This window comes from Camelus dromedarius, chromosome 6 (genome assembly GCF_036321535.1).
Source record: "Camelus dromedarius isolate mCamDro1 chromosome 6, mCamDro1.pat, whole genome shotgun sequence".
Taxonomy (NCBI): domain Eukaryota; kingdom Metazoa; phylum Chordata; class Mammalia; order Artiodactyla; family Camelidae; genus Camelus; species Camelus dromedarius.
In genome coordinates, this window is record NC_087441.1 from 8,476,753 (window position 1) to 8,498,327 (window position 21,575).

At 50.9% G+C, this 21,575-nt stretch overlaps 1 protein-coding gene across 6 annotated transcripts in view; it reads right to left on the bottom strand.

Moving 5' to 3' along the window:
- SYNJ2 (synaptojanin 2) overlaps positions 1-21,575 on the bottom strand; it is an 89,786-nt gene that overhangs the window by 60,958 nt on the left and 7,253 nt on the right. For all 6 annotated transcript variants that reach the window (XM_064486527.1, XM_064486526.1, XM_064486528.1 and 3 more), the window contains exon 2: positions 2,962-3,048. In XM_064486527.1, the coding sequence (XP_064342597.1) occupies positions 2,962-3,048 (87 nt within the window). The remainder of the gene's footprint in view (positions 1-2,961; positions 3,049-21,575) is intronic.

The following is a 21,575-nucleotide window of genomic DNA, read 5'->3' on the forward strand; positions in this document are numbered from 1 at the left end:
CTTTTTATGACTATACTCTCACTTTCTATGCTTTGTACTGTGTATGTGTCAGGAAGCCAAACTTCTGGGCTTATTGTGGGGGCTCCACCCGCTTCCTGCTGGCATTTCAGAGGAAGGCGGGACTCTGGGCTCCCCATGAAAATCTACCAACTTGTGCATGTCTCTTAATTTCTAGCATAAAAGGCTATTTTCACTTCAGTAGACTGAAACTGAATAACTGCCCAAAGTTAAGAGCCCGAGGGGAAGTCTCTCTCTTTGTACAGAGACCTTCAGCCTAAAAACGTCAAAAGGGAGGCCCATCTCCTCCACGGGCCAGTTGTTGGTGGAAACTGGAAGTTGGAATTTCATTCGGGGCTGCCCAACTCCCTCAACAAGTGAAGGAAAAAACAAAACAGATTACAGATCTGAGGTGAAGACTTGCAGAGGGAAAAGAAAATCAAGTTAAAGCCAGACACTCCTCCGTGTAGCCAAAGGGAATCTGAAAAACTCAATGACAAGGCCTAATCCTTCCATCCTTCAGATACCCTGGGCACTTGGAGAAATGTTTGACAAAGGCCAAATAATCCTGACCTTCCAAAAGACAAACACACTCATTCCACTCGCCTTCTCGGTCCTTCCTGGAGGGCGATGCCTGCAGATGAGGCTGAGGTGTTCAGAGGACACCAGAAACAGGGGCAGGGGACCAGAGGCTGTGCTCACTCACCCCTCAGGGGAGGGGACAGCTCCAGGAGTTGGTCACTTCACACTCTGGCCCCGGGAAGACCCTGCTGAAGCCAGGCACCAGCAGACACCCTGACTCGCGCTGACAACATGTCTCTCGGGGCTCCCACCCTTCCTGGTTAGGACTAATTCCCTAGAGCTGATCTAAAATCATAGCCCAGGGTAAAAAGCTTTCCCCTGGGATGTGGGGGAGGAACTGCTTTCCTGTCCCTGGACTCTCAGACTTTCTGCCCCTTTCAGGACAGAACAGTCTAGCGGTTGAAGGCAGCCCCTGCTGTTAGAAAGCAGGAGTTTAAAACTCAGTCATCACCTGAGGGATGCCTGACCTTGGGCAACTTACAGATGAGAAATGGACCATTAATTTACATACAAAAAAAATGTTTTCAGTTATAATTTTAAGAGGCCAATAGCTGTAACATATCTTAAATGCCCAGATGTTAGAATATAAAAAATGTGTCACAGAATAGATGAAATAAAACTCTTAAGCTTTCTGATGGTAACTGTCCCTCCCTCACAGGGAGAGATGAGTTAATAAACTGAAACACTAAAAACTGTGCCTGGGGGGAGAGCGTATAACTCAGTGGTAGAGCGCATGCATAGCATGCATGAGATCCTGGGTTCAATCCCCAGTACGTCCATTAAAAAAATAAATAAATAAATCTAATTATCTCCTCCCCCTCAAAACAAAAATGTCCCTGGCACAGAGTAAGTACCATGTAAGGTTAGCTGTCATCCTCACCTCCTCGTGACTAAGGAAAAGCCACAGGAATTTTTTGTAACCTCAGAAAAAAATCACTGCAGGGAAAAAACCTACAGAAACCCATGGCAGGCAGCACATCTTCATGAAAATAGCAAGGTTTTGGAAGCAGTTAGGTCCAGGTTTGAATCCAAGCTAAGATTCTTTTTTTTTTTTAGAATGTAAATTCTTTCTTTCTTTATTGTTTTTGGAGGGGAGGTAATTAGATTTAGTTATCCATTTTTTGGAAGAGGTACTGGGAATTGAACCCAGAACCTCGTGCATGCTAAGCATGCACTTTACCACTTGAGCTATACCCTGCCCCCAAGCTTCTTAAGCAAGTTACTTTAACCCTCTGAAACTGTTTCTTCTATTGTAAACAGAATAAAGATACAGCATAACATTGGCTTGATTTTAGGCTTAAAGAAGTTAATGAATACTTAGCTCTTGGCACAAAACAGACATTAAATAAATGCATTTTGTCATGTGGGTACTAAGTGTTTTTCCTAAACACTGTTTGGCAATGATCAAAGTCATCATCATAGTTCAGAAAAAAATCTTCCCACTAAAGAAAAGACCCAGAAAAGTAATGGCAAACAACAGTGCTTCTCTGCTGGCTTAAAAAAAAGCCCCAGTTCAGGAAAACAGCTGCTGCGTGGATGGGAGATGGGTGTGCTTGGTTCGGGAAGAGCCTCCGAGCCTGCATCTGGTCCACTCACAGCCTGCTCTGGTCTTGGCCCCATAAGTCACCAGAGATGCTGAGTGGGGACAATGTAAATGAGGCAGCTGAGAGAGGAGGAAGGAAATGGGGGCTGCAGTCACAGAAGTGCACCTGGGCTCCCATGAGGTCCGGGAGTGCAGAGGTGACCCAGTGGCCCCACGGGGAAGCTGTGACACTGGGCTGATGGCTCAGCCCGAGTCTCCTACTGAGCAAGGAAGCCCGGTGTTCCTGTAAGTTCTCTGCCCTTTCTAGGAAGACCGCTCGGTCCAGTTTCGAAGCATTTTCCCTTGCTCTTGCTCCCACACCATCCTCAGGGCCTGTGGTCAGGGGCTGGTGGCTTTCTCTCCCTGCCAACGACGCCCATCCCAGTTCCTTTCCCTCAAGACCCACCCAGCGAGCCCAGGGGCTTCTGGTCTCTGACACCCACCCATTCTAGAATACAGATCCCTTGTAAACAACAAACAACCCCCTTGGGCTCCCCTCCCCAGACCAGGCTGGAAAAATGTAGATCCTGGTGGGTGAACAATGAAGGTGCACTTCCTCTGCACCCGGAGGGAAGCGGCTTGGGCAGCTGAGAACCAGGCTGCGCTCACCGTGACCTCCTCCCTAGCCTGGAGGAGCAGGCTCAGTGAAATAGAGAAACATTTTAAAAGATGATAACAGTTGCTAAAATAACATGCCGACATCCCACGGTCTTTCCAAACTAACATAAAAGAGGCTCTCCCCAGTGCTAGAAGTCTAGGACCGGGCGTCTGACGGCCGCTCTTCTCCAAACCATACTCACCAGCCTTGAACCTGAGCTCCCCCAGGCAGCCATACGCGTCGGTGAGCTTTCCATACTGGCCCTTAATGACCTCCTTCTCTTCCGGAGCTGGAGGAGAAACACAGCACAGACAGCATCAGCGAGCCTCCTGTTGGACTTCATTCACTGCTGCCTTCCAACGCGGCTCCCCACCCACTCGGAAAAGAAAACGCAGAGACAATAGCTCAGCCCCAAATCATATGTTTGGAGGCTTTAGGATTAGCAAATCACTGGGCTGCAGTGATTTAGACCATCCCACCAAAAGCTTGCTCTCTGGAAGCTCTGACAGCCACCTGGGGGCAGGAGAAGGTGAGGGGAGTGGCCGGCTGGCGGAGGTGCTGGAGTGGGAGCCGGCAGCAGGTGCCTTGGGAAGTGTGGTCACTCTGTGCCGCAGTCCCCGTGCTCAGAAACGGCAATGAGTCATCGTTCCCTGATGCGGAGAACCTTCCTTCCTAAGAATCGTCCACTGGAGGCTTTGTCGTGCCAGGGGTCACCTGCCCCCAGGTACCTGCTAACCTGCGGTGGCTAAGTGGGTGCCCAGGTGCGCAGGCCTAGGTCCAGTGGAATCCCAAGGTGGGCTGATGAACAGAGGGCCCTGGGTCCTCGGCAGTTACTGGCAACATCCAGGGCAAGACCCAGCCTGGTGCAAAAGCAAAAGGAGAAAAACTGGCAGAGGGAAGGACCAGGAGCCCTTAAGCTTGACAATGATGCACGGACCCCGTGGCAGGTGCCATTGGCTCTTCTAGGGGCCAGGGCTTTGGCTCCCTTCTCAGAAGAATGTTTCTAAATGCACAGAACAAAACATGAACACGGATGAATCCTCAAACAAGGACCTGGCAAATACCCTCAGGGAGACTGACTGTGGAAGCGGTCACTCAGCCTTGAATGAATTCATCTACCGCAAGGGCCCTCTATCTGGGAGACAGGACGGCCTGCGCAGACCCTGGAGCTTCACAGAGTGCTTTTGGGGGAATCTGTATAATCTCTAAAATTGTATGAGAATTTTTTGATGTATATTTTTATGAGGCTAGGACTCAAAATTTTCATCAGAATCTCAAAGGAGTTAGTGACACCAGAAAGGTTAAGAACCAGTTTAATAAATTACATTTCCTTCTAATAGTCACGTGTCTTTCCCTAATTGATTAGGCTTTTGGCGGGGGGGGGGGGGGCGGATGGAGGGGAAGGAGCAGAGTAACCTAAAGGTAATTACTAAAAGGACTGGGAAGCCACAGCCCTGCCTACTCCATCGACCTGCCTCAGAGGATGCCGAGCAGCTGGGAGGTGGTGGAATGATGTGTTAGTTTCCTACCACTGCATTAACAAACGACCACACACTCAGGGGCCCTAAACAACACAAATTTGTGAACTTGTAAATCTGCTGGTCTGAGGTCTCTGGAGTGGGTTTCACTGGGTTAAAATCAAGGTGTCGACAGGATGGTGTTCCTTCTGGAGGCTCAAGGAAAGAACCCATTTCCCTGCCTTTTCCAGCTTCTAGAGACGCCCACATTGCCTGGCTCCTGGTCCCTTCCTCCCTCTTCAAAGCATCACTCCGATCTCTGCTTCCATCTCCACGTCTCATTCTCCCTCCCTCTCCTGCCTCCCTCTTCCATCTGTTAAGGACCGTTGTGTGAGTACACTGGGCCCCCAGATAACCCTGATCTCTCCCATCTCAAGGCCTTTAATCTCATCTGAAAAGTCCCTTCTGCCACATGTGGTGACACTCGCAGGAGCTGGGGGTTAGGATGTGGACATCTGTGGGGCCCACAGATGGAGACAGCCCACTTCTCAGAGCCCACGGGTCTCCTGCTCCAACACTGACGTTACCGAGGAGGACGAGGCATCCTCTCCATCCCAGAGTTGGCTCCCAGCCGAGATCAAAGGCATCCTCTGCCCAGGGTGGTGACAAGCCTGCCATTAAAGGACGGGCCCGGTGCCATGTGCCCACAGAGCCGTCCTGGAAACGGCCTGCTCCAGGACAGCTAAGTCCTGTGAAATCCCAACCTCATAGGTGGAAGCAAACATCCCTGCTGCAGGCCCTTCCACAGCCACACACAGCATCTCCTGGTCCAACCAGGGAGAGGTAAACTGGGCAGCTCCTGGGCTCACCTCTGTGGACAAGTTATCAAGTGCAAGTGAATAACTGCAAAATATATATATTCCAACCCTCAGGGATTTATAAAGCCTTTGAACAGAACCCCAAATCCTGAGTATCGTCTGGGTCTCACTTTGTCGACCATAAAACAAGGGAGTCTCTGCACTCGTGCCCCGCTGCCAGCAATCCTGACCCAAGAAAAAAGGTGCCGGGAGACTGCCAGCCAAAGCAGCATGGTCACCGCCACACGTCAGAGGCGGGAACGTGACCGCGGGAGAAAACTGGAAACAAAGCTGAGCCCTTGGATCTCAGAGGACAAGTGTGCACTTCACTTCCCCCCATCACTGGGAAAATTAAACACAGATAAAAGAAGACTTTTCATCCTATTTTTAAAACAAACAAGCACAACACTACCAGGCCACCTTGTCCCAGTCGAATCCTGTAAATTATTGACGCCCTAATACGTAATCAACGCCATTATCCCCAACTTTTACACGGAGTGACTCGTGCTGGGTCACGACCTTAGTGCGCATGAGAGTCCTGGGAGAAGATGCTTTTCCTGCACCACAAACAGACCGGCTGTAAACAAGCTGGTGGCTTAAAACAACGAAACGTTATCAGCTCTCTGCTCTGGGGGCTGGAAGCCTGGAAGCAAGGTGTCAGCAGCAACACCTGCTCTGCAGGCTCCAGGGGAGGGTCTCCCCGCCTCGTCCTGGCTAGTGGTGGCCGTCCGTCTTGGTCCTTCTGGGCTTGCAGCTGCATCACTCCATCACCTGGCTGTCTTCTCCCTGTGTGTCCGTGTGTCTCTCTGCTCTCCAAAGGACACTCCATTATATTGGATTTGGGGCCCAGCTGACTCCAGGATGACCTCATCCCAACTTAACCAGTTACTCCTGCAATGACCCTATTTCCAAATAAGGTCACATTCTGAGGTACTGGGAGTTACAACATCCACATATCTTTTGGGGACACACTGAACCCATGAGACTCGGCAGCCTTTTCCTTTGATGAGCCAGTCCTGTCAAAGCCCAGACTAGCTGCAGACCATCTCTCCTTTTACCAACGTCTTCCTCTCCAAGGCTCCTTCTGACCCCCCCAATGTATAAGTAGGATGCATCCCAGCCCTGTGAGGTAGGGCCCCCCTCGCTGACCTCACAGCCCCACCGCCAGCACTCCCAGAGGCCTGGCCTCCCAGGCAGCCTGTTTCAAAACTACCCAACACCGCTGCTCGCCCCAAATAACTATTTCCTCACTTAAGTTCGAAGGAAGAAGAAATCCAGTTTGCTCTTCAAAAGGGAGGTCACAAACCAAATGTGTATAAGTCCCAGGGAGTTAACGAATGAATGAAACTGCTGGAAGGGGCCGTGGGTGACCAGAGGCCAATTCCCCCCCGCCAAGGGGACACACGGTCCATTCCCGCCAGCTGCCCCCAGGCGGGCAAACCAGCCCAGTGCCCTCAGGGCTCCAGTTTTTTGAGAGAAATAGGACACTCCCGATTTCTCAGTGTTGGCAACCAATCCAGATTTATTTTAAGCAGCATGTGGGCTGCACACACCTCTGCAGTCTGTATTTGGTCTGCCCATTCGCAACTTCTGTCCTTCCTTGCTTAATGTCTCAAAAATAGAACTTTCCTGTCTTCCATGTGGCATTTCCGGTAGCTTTTTCCATGTGAGAATGTTTTTGCTTCCCCCACACCCTCGCCATCGGGGCCCCTCATTCACTCTCCCACTCTCTTCCTCCTACCTCTCGCCCTGGGATTCAGCTATTCATTCAGTGAACATGTATTCAGGAACGAACTGCAACTGGCACCATCCTAAGATGGGGCTCCGGCGGGGATCCAAACAGACCCAAACTCATCTACAGCAGAGCCAGCCGAGGCAGACACTGGGCAGAAGGGACACATGTCATGAATGGATGAGTGATGACAGTGGAGGCCAACCCGGTGGGGGTGGAGGCTGGAAGCAGTGACCCTGATGAGGCACCCACAAAGGTGACGGAGTGGCAGGGCCTGTGCAGTGCCAGGAACAAGAGCACAATACAGACCATGATGTGAGCTGAGGAGAAAAAGGGAGCAGGGAAGAGGGGGAGGGAGTGGGGGGTGTGGAATTTACACAGGGTGGTCTGACAAGGCCTCACTGCTGAAGAGACCTTTGAATGTAGACAAAGGAAAAGAGACAGGTGGCTGAGGGGGAGTTGGGGAGCATTACAGGCCCAAAAGAGCACACGCAAAGGTCCTGAGGCAGAAGCATTCCTGGTATGTCCAAGGACCAACAAGATCAGTATGTCTGACGGAAGACACAGAGTTGGGGACACACTGCAAAGTGCTTTCTATGTCATAAAAAGACTTGGGGTTTCACTCTGAGTGAGAGGGAGGCACTGCAGGGTTTTGAAGGTCTCTCTGGCTGCTCTGTTGAAAAGAGATTCTAAGAGAGGCAAGGGAAAGGCAAGGGGACCAGGGAGGAGGCGACAGTGATCCAGACAAGAGACGATGCTCAGACCAGGGTGGTAGGAATGGAGGTGCTGGGAACACACACACACACACACACACACACACACACACACTTTTTATTATGGAAACTTATAAAGAAAAGCAGGGTAGTGTAACAAACCCTGTGTATCCACCAGCTCCAACTGCTATCAACTCACGCCCAACCTTATTTCATTCACACCCCGCACCTGCTCTCCTACACCTTAGATCAGGCTTGGAATGTAGCCCTCGGACAATAAGCATCAAGCGGTGCTGGAGATAAGATGCCCCGCCCAGGCCTACTGAATCAGAAACTTTGGGCCTGAGGCCCAGGAATCTGTGTTTTCATGAGTCCTCCCGGTGAGAACCGCTGCCTGAGATTATTCCAAGGGAATCCCAGACTTTGAATAGTTTCATCTATACATATTTCAGTAAGTCTCAAAAAGATAAGGGTTATCCTAAAAAATGTAACAGGGAGGGTATACCTTAGTGGTAGCATGCATGAGTGAGGTCCTGGGTTCAATCCCCAGTACCTCCACTGAATGAATGAATGAATGAATCAATCAAACACCAACTGACCAAATTACCTCCCCCCAAAAATAAAAAAAATTTTTAAATGAAATCTTAATACTATCACATCTAAAACAAATTTAACCGTAATTCCTTAGCATCATCAAGTAGCTGCAAATATTCTGAAGGTGGAACCAAAAGGATTTGTGCACAGACATGAGAGAAAGGCAGGGTTCAAGGATGATGCCATGCCTTGCTCCTGAACACCTAACAGGATGCTGTGGCCATCGCTCACGGTGTCCGAGAAGACAGACGGGCCAGGCCTGGGCAGCACACCAGGAGCTCGGGTCAGTCAGACGGGCCCATAAGGCCCAAGGTGCTCATCGGCCCCCGGGTGGAGATGTCGAGGATGGAGCTGTGCATCTGGAGTCCAGCAGAGACGTCTGGCTGAAGATAGAAACTGGGCTTCCCCGGCAAGCAGAAGGTACTTAAAGTCATGAGATCAGGGGAGACCGTCTAGGGAGTGCGTTTAGGGGACAGTGTGTTCATAGGATGGGGAGATGGAGGAGAAGTGGCTAAAAAGATACGAGGAGAACCAGCAGTGCGTGGTGTCGGAAGCCAGGACAAGAGCGTTTCAAGGAGACAAGAGGGGTCCGAGAGGCCAGACGCTGCTCCATGTCCCGTAACGTGAGGGCCAAGCATTTGTCATTTTAGTTACGTACAGGTGAGCCAAGAAGAGCGATTGCCATAAAGGTGAGGGACAAAAACCTGAGTTGAGAGGAAGAAAGAAAACAGAGATGATGAGCAGAGACACTTCTTTGAGGAACTTGTGGGCATGTGTGTGCACGCGTGTGTGCGTGCATGTGCGTGTTTGTGTGTGTGCGTGCGTGTATGCGTGTGTGTGTAGAGAAATGGGAGGTTGTAGAGTGGGAAGTGGGGTCTAAAGATTCCTCCAAGAGGGGGAGTTAACACCAGTTAGTGCGCTAGTAGAAATGGTCCAGGGCGGGTAAGAGCTGCTGGAGCAGGACAGAGCGGGACCCGCCGGAGCAGAGCCCTGGACGGGGCAGTGAGTTGGGGGCTACTGGACACCGAGTCCACGCGTGGCAACAGGAGAGGAGACACAGGGACAGATGTGGTGGTGGGTGGCTGTGGCGCAGGCACAGATGGAAATCCTCTCCTGCTTCAGTTTTCTCAGTGACAGGAGAAGCAACCCATCAGCTCTGAGAGGAGGCGGAGGTGCGGCAGAGCAGGGAGGGACAGGTGTGGGGCAGCTGTCTGGGGGGTGGGAGGGCGAGTGGGATACAGGAGTGTAACTGAAAGGCCCACCTGGACCCCAGGACCCCGAAGGGGCAATGAGACCCATCGGCATGGGGGCGGGGGTCATCTCCAGAAACTTCCAGCTGCACAGATGCAGGTCCAGGTGAGGAGAGCAGGCGCTCCCCAGTGGTTTCACAGAGTGAGTAGGACGGAGCAAGAGAAGGGCAGGGGTGGGAAGGAGGGAGAGGGCAGGAGGTTGAGGAGGGACTGAAAGAGGTGGCAGGTTCGTGCAGCCCCTGCCGGTCAAGATGGTGGGAACTGGGGGATTGAGGGATGAGCTGGAAAGACGAAGGTGGAAGATGAAAAGCAGGACGTCTGGCAAGAGGGCAGAGGGAGATGCCATGGGAGGGAGCAGCGGAGCCCAGGTGGAGGACACACTCCCTGGAGGGTGGGAGGGCGGGAACGAAAGGTCAAGGCCATCAGAAGGATCAACAGGCAACTGAAGGTTCTAAGAATGAGGGCAGGACTCAGTGCAGAAGAGGCTGACAGAGAGGAAGATAAAACCATCAAGGAACAAATTTCAAGGAGGGGCAGAGAGTGACGTGGTTCCATGGTGAGTGCAGACAAAGGATTGGCAGAGCCTGCAAGAGAATCTGACCCTAGGTTAACTTTCTAGTCCTGTTTCCTTGGAAACCGGATAAATGTTGTCTCTGTTTCTAGACAACATAGCTCATGATAAAAATAGACCCGATAGAAGGCCTTGTTCCGGAGGAACCACAGGTGACCAGACAGTGAGAGGCCAGCGGAGACTCTTGCGTGGAGCTGTCCTTTAAGGGGAGCTGGAAGCTCAGCCACTGGACCTGACACCAGACCCTGCGGGAGGGAGGCTTCTCAGCAAGGCAGCCCTGGCGCCCATGGCCCGTGAGCGAGCAGCACCTGGGGTCTCCCAAAGGCCGTGTGGACTCACAGGGCTGCTGTGTGGATGACTCCAGAGAAGGACACTCCATGCGGCCCCACCAGCGAGCTGTGGTTCCCATCCTGGATGCCAAGCGGGGTGCTGACAGTTTGGATGCTCAGATGAACCCAGGAGGACCTCCTGGTGGGTGCAGGACATGAGATTCCAAGTTGAGTGCTTCTATGGTGAAGGGAAGGAGAACGATGTGGAGGCAGCCAAGAGGAGCCTGGGGGACACGCATCCCACCTCCAGGTCTAGTAGCCACGGGGAGTGGGGGTGAAAGGCCCCCTGTAAGAGGCCTGCAGGGGAAACGGTGTTTGCCCCAAAGCAGGACCAGGGATTCTGGTTCGTAGGGCAGGGCTCTGTCATCAGACGTCCCGGGGCCGGGCAGGTCTCCGTGGGAGCCACCGTGCTCACCGCCGTAGCCAGGGTCGGCTCTGCTCCTTAGAACCCGGGCCAGGAAGGCCGTGTTCCTGGTCAGCAGGCAGCCGGTCTGGATCAATACTCAAACCAACCACATGTGCTTCTTGCTGTCATAATATTTTCCACAGTAACACGCCTCAAGGAAATTCCAGCAAAGTCCAGCCCACAGGTCAGAAAAATAAGTAGGACAGTCCCACAGTGCAGACGACTCAAGATGAAGGTACCATTTGTGGCTGCATTCTTGTGCCCGATATTAAACCAGCTTCTTGTATTGCATGGTCTCAAGAGGATAGAATCAAGATCAAGGTCGGTGTCTGCTTCATGGGCTAATTCTGAGCTCAGCTCAGACTGACCTGCGGCTGTTCCTTCCAGAACTGTCAGTTGGGAGCTAATGCAACTCTCCAGACAGACAATGGCTTTCCTCCCTGGGCGGGTGATGGAGGCTACAGGAGGGTTGCTAAGCAAAGTGGAAATCAAAACATCGGTCTGAAACAGAAGCTTGAGAGCCAAGACAAAAGCCACTGGGCAGGCACGTCAGCCCCACTAAGAAACTCTCCTGCCCTCCCCACCACCTCTCTCTCCAAAAGTCCAAGCCACATGAAGGAGCCAGTGGGGGGTAGGGGAGGACACTCAAAAAAACATTACTAAGCAGATGCACCGCCTCCACCAAGGCTGTGCTCGCGTGCATCACCCGCCAGAGAAAATCAGAGGACAACACATGGTGTCCTGCAGCCACAGCTGGATAAGCAGCTGGATCAATGCCCCTCCTGGCACCGAGGTCAGTGGTGACTGAGCTGACCAGGCTCGGGGAGGAGGCCAGCTCCTCGCACAAGAGGGCTTGAGGGCATGGCTGGCCACTGAGCCTTTCTAGTTGAGTCTTTTTTTCCCCAGGAATCCAGGTCTTAAAAAGACGCAGTGCTGACTAAGCTTCTGACAGTGCCAGGCGATGGAGGCCCCTGGGCAGGGCCAGGGTGGCCATAGGTCCTCCCACCCAGCAGGGAACAAGAATGAGCATAAAAATACCCGCAAGTCTACACACGTGTGCGTGTGCTCTTTAGACGTAGGGGAGAGGTAGATCCTTCGGGGCAAATTGCAAGGCTCGGCCACAGACCTCGCACTGGGGCCTTCCATCCCTCCCCCTGCCCCACACGACTCCTCCGGATCCTGGCCTGGTGTGTCACTTCCTCATTCAACAAACCCTTCAGTTTGCCTCCTATGACTAACAAATTAGGTCCCCGGTCTGGGCCTGGCGCTGGAGGTTCCACTCCCAGCTACTTTTCCAGTTTCTTCTCTGACTGGCCAAGCCAGTTTCTCAGTACTTTCCATCTTCTTACTTACTCAGGAAGAAGTACTTCCTTACTCCACCCGAATGCCCCTCCCAGTCCTGCTGCAGCCCCACCTGAGTGCCTCCTCCCTCACAGAGAAGCCCTGTTTCCATGTGCACGCACACACACACACACACACACCTTCAGAGCCATGTAGTGTGATCCATGTACATCTTTCCATGCTACAGGAGTACAGGGAGGGAGAGAAGGGGAAAGTCACACCCTTTCACACTTCAGTTCCATCACTCAGGAAGGATGCTGGATGCCTACTGTGCACCAGGTGCTGCTCTAGGCCCTGGGGAAGCAGCAGGGAGGCAGAAATATGCCCAGGGGAAGAAGCGTCCTTCAGAAAGGAGGTGTGATGACCTGGGCAATGCTGCTGGAAGGAAAACAGATCTGCACGGGGTCCTGCAAGGCGGCAGTCTCTGGGGAAAGGGCTTCAGAGTGGTGATGTGCACCCAAGCCTGGCTGGAACCGCGTCTAGGGAGAGCGGGAGGAGGGAGAGTGCAGACAGCACACGCGGAAACCCCTTCATGTCAGGGAACGGAGAAAGGAGGCAGAGGGGTGGGGTCGAGAGAGGGCGTTTCTTACCATGAGATATGACAGTCTGCTGGTGTGATGGAGGACATCACCTAGCTAAGCAGGAAAGGGGGAAGCTGGGAGCAAAGGCTTCAAAGGTGAGAGGGGACAGGACCAGGGGGAAAGGCGGAAGAGCAGGAGAACCGAGGTCATGCTCTGTAACAGGGCGGCGGTGCCAGCAGCGCAGGGCAGGCGGATGAGGTGACGGGGCTTGTCAACGTCCTCTTGTTAATTACTTTCATCCTCTCAGTGAAAGAGGGGGTGAGATCATCAGCTGGGAGGGACCAGGTGTGCAAGGCTTGAGGCGATGTGAAGTCATCACCCTGGGGAGCGGAAGAGAAGTCTGGCAAGGCAAATGCCCGAAGACTGCTGAGCAGCACCCAGAACCTTTATGAAGTTGGGACAGACGTGTCCACTTGATGGGGTTTTCCTCCAGCCCATCCAGCAGCAGGGGGCCGGCGTGGACTGGAAGGGAGAGGACTTACGCAGCAATGGGGACTCTGCCTGGCAAGTACGAAGGAGAGAGAGTGGAGGCTGTGCCAGACAGGAATCTGCAGCATGGAGAGAATCGACGCAGGACAAGGAGGGAGGAGAGGAGGGGAGGGGAGGGAGGACAGTGGGAAGGATCAGGGGCCGTAGACCAACGGTCTGCGTGGAGGTTCTGAGGGGTTAGGAGGGCAGAAGGCAGCAGAGAAGGACCTTTGATGCTGCACTTGCAGGGGTCGCACTAACTGGTGATGAGACGGTTAGTGCTGTGACGGGAGATGGAAGGGACGAAGGGCAGTGAGAGGCCAGCGGGGCTAACGCGCACGACCTCCCCTAGGATGGGGCAGGAGGCGTGGCAGGAGAGCCTGGGGCGCCAGGAGCCCAGCCCTCCATTACAGGAGGTGGCCAGGAAGAAGGCAGGCTTCTAGGGAGGGAGGAGGGACTGGGTCTGGGGTCTGGGAGCAGCAGCAAGGCACAGACACCAACCCCGCCTCCATCGAGGCTGGGTTTGGGGGAGTGCATCAGGTGAGGACAGGATAAGGTTCCAGGAGGCTGGGATGAGAGCTGATCAACCCCCTGAAAGTCGATTCCTACTCTACATTTTCATCCAGCATCCAGACAACAGCCCATAACTCACTTCTCAGGCTTCTCTGATTTTTGGAAATTTTTTCTTTGGACAGACTCATCAGGGACCTGACCGGTGCAGGCTGTTCACCTGTGTCAGATGCTCACACTGTCAAGGTGCTGCAGCCACGCTCTTTGGGGACCCCTGACCTGTGACACTCGGCGGCACATGGGTCCAGGGAAGATGGGGGAAGCTCAACTCGAAACAGACATACTAATAACACTGTGATACACCCCCACATATCTGCGATGTGCGGGGGCGTAGCTTGTGACTGGTTTGGCCTCTTTCTCCACGTGTGTCTATTAACTAAACACACCTGCTTATTCACGGAGGCCCCACCCAGCGTCCAAGGAAAACGGCCACACTTTTTTTGACAAAAGGGCAGAAGAAATCTTCTCAAGTGAACCCAGTTACACCGCTTCACTGATCTGGAAACCACCCCTCAAAGGCTTTCTGTACCTGGAATTAGCTCCAGTCTTGGAAACTGAGAGGCCTGAGGCAGGGTCAGAACCTGGCCTTAGAGTCTTCATTGCGTCCCAGCAGGGAGTCCCCAGGTGCACCCCCAGGGACACCGGTTACCCTCAGATGTTGGTGTGTGTTCTGTGAACAAAAGGTCAGACGTGTTTGGGGAACGCCGGGCTGGCTCAGCAGGTGGGTTTACTGCAGGGCCTCACCACCCTTCATATGCTGCCCTGAGTCACCCATCTCCAAGGGGGACCGGCTCCAGACTCCCCCAGTCATCTGCCCGTGAAATCCTTTTGTGTGGGGAGCCCCTCTCTGAGGAAGCTTGCCTTTACAGAATGCCTCTGACGCCTGCCCACAATCCCTCCAGGGGGCCTGTTTTGTCCTCCCCAACCCTGGCTTTTTCAGACAGATGCCATCCCTCCCGCCCCAAACTCTGGCCATGGTGGCCCCGTCCCACTTCCTGCCACTCCTGGTCCTGTCGCAGCTGCTGCTCATGCCCCAAGGGCCAGAGCCCTGCCCTGACGTTCCGGCCCTGCGCCGAGCTTGGCAGGAGCCTGAGCAGGAGTGTCCCCTACAGGACAAGTCAAGCCTGGGCTTGTCTGGGAGTGGATGGGGCTGAGCTGGGGACCAGTCAGGAGAACCAAATGTGTGCAGGGGCGGCGGTGGGGAGGGAAGGGGCTCAGGGGAACAGACACGGCACAGCAGCAGGCCAGGAGGGCAGGGTGGCGCTGAGTGCACTGTCTGTCAGCCGGGACTTCCGGACTTCAGCGCCTGAATCACAGCAGGGGGACGCAAGAGGAATGGGGCAGAGAGAGGAAGGCACCCAGCCACCCAAGGCTGCCCTCAGCCACCCGCTCGCTCTGCTGCTTGGGCCATTTGTTTTCCTCCTTCTAAGAATGACTTACTATGGCTTTTGCCAATTTTTCTGCTGAACTACGTGTCCTGGTACGTCGTGACCTACAGGTGTGCTTCCACAGCACACCGTGCTCGTCAGTCTCTGCCCTCACAGATGCCGCAGAGGGCCGCGCGCAGTCCTTCCAGGCTGTCGCTCGTCTTTTAACTGCATTTATGGTGTCTTTTGATATCCCAGAGTTTTACATTTTTATGTAATCAAATCTATGAGTCTGACACGGGGTGAAGGAGGAGCAGGGGTCTGAGGGTGCCGCCGACGCTGTTTCCACATCTTCACGCTGGTGCGTGGTGCCTTCACTCTGTGAAAATTCATGGAGCTGTCCACTGAGGATGTGTTCATTTTTCTGTAGACATTATATTTCAATAAAAAGCAGTTCTTAAATCTTTCAGCTTTTTTCCCTTTATGACTCCTGAGTTTTATGCTTTGCCTAGAAAGGCTTTCCATACCACTGTGAAAGCATGTCCTATATTTTCTTCTAATACTTTAAAAGTGAGATTTCTTTACATTTAACTCTTAAATACCTCAGGAATTTATTTTAACATATGATTTAATGTAGGGCTCTAACTTCATTCATGTCCACATGGGCTTGACAAAACCTTTTCCTAGGGGGGAGGGTATAACTCAGTGGTAGAATGCATGCCTGGCATGCGCAAGGTCCTGGTTCAATCCCCAGCACCTCCATTAAAATAAATAAATAAAAACCTAATTACCTCCCCCCACAAAAAAGAATAATAAAAAAAAGAAAACCACCTTTTTCTAACTCTCTAGCTCTGGTTCCCTGGGAACTCTATAAAGGTAAAATATCAGCCATGTCACTAAGACAACACCGCTTACAGTAAAAATGAACTTCATAAATGATAACCCCCTGATGAGGACACTAGGCCTGGGGCTTCCTTAAGCGTGACAACTCTTGCAACTAGGGAGGCCCCTCCGTGAACCCTGGAATCCACATCTATGGGGGTTTTATAAGAGATACTGGCTTCTTTGGGCATGAGGCTTTAAGCCAGAGAGATGCTAGTTACCAATGGACGGCTGTACAAGCAGTCAGTCACCTGCATGAACTGCTGCAGAGACCACTTGGTCCCCGAAGAGCGTCAGCCGGCAGGGACGTGCGGGCAGGTGAGGTTTCCACCTTTCTCCTTTCTGACCAGACAGCTGAGGGGGGCTGAATATTTGGCTGAATAAGGGAAGGGCCCAACTGCACAAACACCATTTATTATCTACCTTTTCCTTGGCTGATTTAAATGATCACCTTAATAATAAACTAAATTACTCTATTTACATGAGTCTGTTCTGAGCCCTCTCCTCTAGTCTATTGATTTTTTTGCCTAACACACCATTGTTACAGCTTTACAGTATGATTTACTGTCTGGTAGATCAAGTCTAATCCAATCTTTTAAAAAAAAATCGGCTATTTTGGTCATTCCTTCATCATGCAGCGGTGTTTCCTGAGCCACCCCTCACGTCCGACAGTGTTGTGAAGACCTCCCAACTCTTACGAGTTTCCTGGGGCTGCTGTAACAAAGTACCATAACTGGGGGATTGGAGCAATGCAGTTTATTAAACAGCTGCAAAATCCAAGTGTTGGCAGAGCCACGCTCCCTCTGAAGGTTCCCGGGGAGGATCTTTCCTGCCTCTTCCAGCTCCTGGTGGCCCCAGGTGTTCTCAGGCTGGTGGCAGCTCCCCTCCACTCTCTGCCTCTGTCTTCACAAGGCCGTCTTCCCTCTGCTCTGGTCTTCACGGGACATTCCCCCCTCTGTGCGTATCTGTCTCTGTGTCTCTCTTCTTATAATGACACCAGTCCTACTGTATTAAAGACCAACCCTACTCCAGTACAACTTCATCTTAATTTATATCTTAATTATGGTGACAGAGACCCTATTTTCCAGTAAGGTGACTTACTGGAAATTAGGACTTGAATGTATCTTTCTGGGGAGACACAATGCAACCTACAGCATCCCAAGAAGCTGGCATTCTCACAAACAACAGACATCGTAAGTAAATAAGTAAGGTAATTTCGGTGATGAGTGCTACAAAGACAAGAAAACAGGTGAGGGGACAGAGACAGGGGGCGTGAAGGTCATGGGCTAGCTGGCCAGGGAGGTCAGGAACATCTCGCCCGAGTCCCTGAGTTTGGCCTACGTGAGGACAAGGGGGTCAGGCAGAGGTCTGGGAAGCGCATCGCGGGCGGCGGGCACAGCACGTTTAGAGATGCGGAGGCAGGAACCGGTCAGGGTTACTCAGGAGGCGTGAGCCCAGGAAATGGTGGGGGACGAGGCTGGAGAAAGAGCCAGGGCAGAGGACTGGGCCATGCAGGCGTGGTCAGGCCGCCGTGTGGGATCGACGGGGGGCGGCCCCAGAGTGGCAGCGGGGGGCTCATTAGGAGGTGGGGTGCAGTCCACGAGCGGGAGGGCGGTGGCTGGACTAGCGCCGTAGCAGCTGCCACAGGGGAACGAGTGGGATGCAGATATATTTCGGAGGTAAAGTGGTCTAGGTTTGCTGGTGGACTGGATGACTCACGGTTCTGTCCGAGCATCTGTCCACCCACAGGGGCTGCCACTACAAAACGGGAGGATTAAGAGAAGGGCAAGTTTAAGTGTGTAGGAGGCCCAGATACAATTTATTTCTTTAAAAATTAAGTTATGTACTTTTTTTTTTTAGACAGAGGTGCTGGGGATTGAACCCAGGACCTCGTGCATGCTAAGCATGTGCTCTATCACTGAGCTCTACCCACCCAAGATATACTACAAAATCAGCCAGTTAAGTTTTATATCAAACTCCCACTGCCCAGAGTTTAACTGGATTTTACTCACAGACACTTGAACTTCCATATTAACTGGAGAACAAACATTTTTACAATGTCGATGTTCCTTTCCCAAGAATATGCTGTACTTTTCCATTTATTCAGTATGCCAGTAAAGTTTTACAACTTTCTTCTTTGAGGCTTTACATATTTTATTATGTTTGTTTCCAGAAATTGCTGTCACTGGGAGAGGAATCTTTTTTTTTTCCTACTACATACTCTGATTGATTAATGATGGTATATGGGAAAACTATCGATTTTTATCTGTTGAGCTTGAAAAGCAGCCAATGTATTAATTCACTAAGTCTAATGAATGCCTATCACCCAGCTGCAATGGGATCAACATTTTCCCAATCTTATTTCAGCTATTCTCCCATCTCCACTGTGTGTGCAAGTGTGTCCGTCTGTCTGTCTCCTGGAGTGTTGCCAAGCAAGTTCCAGACGTGATATCACCGCACTCATAGGGACTTCGGATCCATCTCCTGGGTTTCCTAAGTGTATGATCTTATCATCTGCTCCCAAAGACCTGAGAGTGTTCAGGGGTGGGGAAGACAGAAGCCACAAGACAGACGACTCTTAGAAGGCCCAGGACAAAGGCAGGGACTGAACTGAAGCCACAAAGTTCATCCTCTAAAGCTCACAGCCTTTCCGTACAGGATCCCCCCTCAACTCTTTTTTCTGGGTCTGTTTACCCTTTTAAGACAAAATTCTAATAAGCTGTCAGGAACCTAATTTTCCTAACAGCAAATTGACCCAGAAACCTAAAGGGGGAGGGTACCGCTGAAATTGGACACACCCAGAAACCCCTGAAGTCTGGAGCCGTTCATGTGCAGGCGATGGGTGTTACTAGAATTTCTCACTCCATATATGTGCTTTATGTCATCTGTTCCTGTGTTGTAGAGGCAGGCTGCAAACACCAGTTCTGTGGTTGGATGAAAATTTTATCACTACCACACAAGTTAGAAAAGGCCTTTAACTGTCCACTTTTTCTCCAGGGCAGCCTCCAGTCCATATGGTACCTTTTTGTGAATTAGCAGAAGTGTCCCCTCTGGACAGATTCAGACGCACAGTCACAGACTGGAAAGCAGGGGAGCTGGGAAGGGAACAGGAGTTCAGCTCTCCTCACCCACCACTCCTACCCCCTCACCCTTGCTGGGAGGAAACCCCCCACCTCACCCCAGAACCTGGCATGGGGGCCTGTGATCCCCTGTGTTCCCATCCCAGACTCCTGCGGGCTTTGCAAATGTCAATACTTTTAACACCCTAATGGAAACCATACTTCTTCCCCTGTCAACAAACAGCAAAACTTAAAGAAATAATAACAGAATACTACTCAGCCATAAAAAATAAAAGAATGCCATTTGCACCAACATGGATGGATCTGGAGATCATCATTCTAAGTGAAGTAAGCAGAAAGAGAAAAATACCATATGATATCACTCATATGTGGAATCTAAAAAAAAAAAAAGACACAAATAAACTTCTTTACAAAGCAGAAACTCACAGACATATAAAACAAACTTATGGTTACCTGGAGGGAAAGGAGGTAGGAAGGGATAAATTGGAAGTTCAAGATTTGCAGATACTAACTACTACATATAAGATAGATAAACAACAAGTGTCTACTGTATAGTACAGGGAACTACATTTAATATCTCATAGTAGCCTATAATGAAAAAGAATATGAAAACGAATATATGTATGTATATGTATGACTGAAACATTATGCTGTACACCAGAAATTGGCACAACATTGTTAACTGTCTATACTTCAATTTAAAAGAAAGAAAGAAGGAATAACAATAAAGTTCTATTACTTCTGGTTAAAATCAATTTATACTACCAGACAAAATCTCTCAGTTCTCACTCCCAAACACTGTGTGTCTGGAGAAAGAGGCAAGTAGCCTTTAGAAATTAGGACTATAAGGTTCTGTTTGTCCACTCCAGAGACATACAATTGCACGGTGGAATTCCATTCTTGCAGCTCTGCTGCTGGCCCTCCCATGCTACCCAAACAGATGTGTTCTGACTATGGCTCTTCCTTGCTGGTCCACCAGCTCTTCCCCTCCTGGTCCACTGGCTCCTTCCCACCTGGTCTACTGACTCCTCCCATCCTGGAGAAGCAGGTACCACTATAAGGGGCCGGCTCAGGCCTGGGTGGGTGGCAAGTTATTTCTAGTCCTCGTTTTCCAATATTCATTTATCCACACCATTTCAATAAAAACAAACAAGTCCATCGTTGAAACAGGCTGTGACGTGAGCATCACTGTTCTTTTTGGCCGGGGCACATGCACTGCCACCACACCTGACAGCCTCCCCATCACTCCTCTCTGCCAGGACAATCCAGGTCGGCCTGCTTGACCTCGGCTCTGCTTGTAGGGAAGTCGGAGCAGCAGAGAACTGTCTCAGCTTAAAGAGTTTTTCCAACATACAATATTCATCAGCCACGGATAAGATTCATGGTGAAGCTAAGTTCGTGCAAGGCACAGGCAATAAAAACAGACAGATAAAACAAGCCCACACATCCCCAGACACACAGCTCCCTTCTCCAGTCCAGACTGTTAAGAAAAAGTGATGCAATATGGCAAAGGTATGATTTTCAGAATGCCAGTGGATATTAATAAGAATCTGCTAAAAGAGCTACTGAATTAGCATAGTTTATATTTTAATAAATACCATATGTTCATAATTTAAGCTTAAATAGTTATGGCTTAAAATTATTCTGTTGGTTATAGGAAAGGGATACAGGCTCAAGGAGAGACAATCTGATGCATTTTAATTAATTCGTAATTCTTCAAATTCTCCAATAAAAAACGTTCAGCATCAGATTCCTAGGTTTAGCTCAGACTTAGATCTGAGCCACCTTAGAGTCTACCTTGCCAGGTCCTTTCTCCTAATATTCAAATTTCTGGGTAGTTTAAGTAAGTGTGTAAAGTAGGGGTGTTGCTTATTTGCTTATGCTTACTGTTTAAGCTTTCTTTTTTTTTTTTAAAGACACGTGGGATCTGAGACTAGGAGAGGCAATACAGGTCGTCATTCATTTGTTTTCAGATTAGGATTCTGAGACCTGGAGCATTTAACTGAATTCCCCCAGATAAGGAATAGCTTGAGTCAGAGCTAGAATTCAGGTCTTTCTCCTGCCAAAAGGCAGGAGCAGAAACAGGTGAAGGGTTTGGAGGTGTTATCACTAGGACATTCCAGGGTCAGACCTGAGGAAAGGAAGGTAGTTTGCCTTTTCTGAGCAGGAATTGCTACCACCAATTGTAATAAGTCAATACAAGTTGAAAGCAAACAGGCAGCTGACCAGCAGAGAAAAGCCATAGTCCTGCTTGCTTAAATCTGGCCATTTTCCTAGATCCTCATGGATGACTGGACAATCCCAGTCCTCCACTGGGTCTGAGCATCAGTCCTGAACACCCTGCCCTCTCCTGACCCACCCCCAAATCCCACATCAACACCGTAACTAGGAGAATGTCTGTGGCCCGGGTTCCGTTCGGTGAGACCTCACAGTGCTTTAAAGGACACAGGGGAAGTCCCTCTTCCTTCTTAACACCTGTTTTGCCCCAAGCATCGCCTCAGACCTTGTCAAAGAGCAAAAGGGGCGGAAGTTGAGGCCCTGCTCTCAGGTAACACGCGGCTTCACTGAAACAAGGAAAGGGTCAGAGGCTAGAGCACAGTAGCTTGTCATCAGGCTGG